Below are 913 nucleotides of genomic sequence, written 5' to 3' on the forward strand. Positions count from 1 at the left end.
TTTCTGACTTCTGTCACTCTTTCTGACACCTATCACTCTTTCTGACATCTATCACTCTTTGACATCTTTCACTCTTTCTGACTTCTATCACTCTTTCTGACTTCTGTCACTTTCTGACATCTTTCACTCTTTCTGACTTCTATCACTCTTTGACATATTTCACTCTTTCTGACTTCTGTCACTCTTTCTGACACCTATCACTCTTTCTGACATCTATCATTCTTGACATCTTTCACTCTTTCTGACTTCTATCACTCTTTCTGACTTCTGTCACTTTCTGACATCTTTCACTCTTTCTGACTTCTATCACTCTTTCTGACATCTATCACTCTTTGACATCTTTCACTCTTTCTGACTTCTATCACTCTTTCTGACTTCTGTCACTCTTTCTGACATCTTTCACTCTTTCTGACTTCTATCACTCTTTGACATCTTTCACTCTTTGACATCTTTCACTCTTTCTGACTTCCATCACTCTTTGACATCTATCACTCTTTCTGACTTCCATCACTCTTTGACATCTATCACTCTTTCTGACTTCCATCACTCTTTGACATCTATCACTCTTTCTGACTTATATCACTCTTTGACATCTTTCACTCTTTCTGACTTCTATCACTCTTTTTGACTTCTATCACTCTTTGACATCTATCACTCTTTCTGACATCAGTCACTCTTTCTGACATCTTTCAGTCTTTCTGACATCAGTCACTCTTTCTGACATCTTTCACTCTTTCTGACATCAATCACTCTTTCTGACATATTTCAGTCTTTCTGACATCAGTCACTCTTTCTGACATCTTTCACTCTTTCTGACATCAATCACTCTTTCTGACATCTTTCACTCTTTCTGACATATTTCACTCTTTCTGACATCTTTCACTCTTTCTGACATCTTTCACTCTTTCTGACA

At 37.2% G+C, this 913-nt stretch overlaps 1 protein-coding gene across 1 annotated transcript in view; it reads left to right on the forward strand.

Moving 5' to 3' along the window:
• Window positions 1-721, forward strand: part of LOC106511605 (uncharacterized) — a 4,380-nt gene extending 3,659 nt beyond the window's left edge. The window contains exon 6 of the mRNA XM_014000361.1: window positions 694-721. Within this exon, the coding sequence (XP_013855815.1) occupies window positions 694-721 (28 nt within the window). The remainder of the gene's footprint in view (window positions 1-693) is intronic.
• The last annotated feature ends 192 nt before the right edge of the window (window positions 722-913 follow it).

The sequence above is a fragment of the Austrofundulus limnaeus genome, unplaced genomic scaffold (assembly GCF_001266775.1).
Source record: "Austrofundulus limnaeus strain Quisiro unplaced genomic scaffold, Austrofundulus_limnaeus-1.0 Scaffold2987, whole genome shotgun sequence".
NCBI lineage: Eukaryota > Metazoa > Chordata > Actinopteri > Cyprinodontiformes > Rivulidae > Austrofundulus > Austrofundulus limnaeus.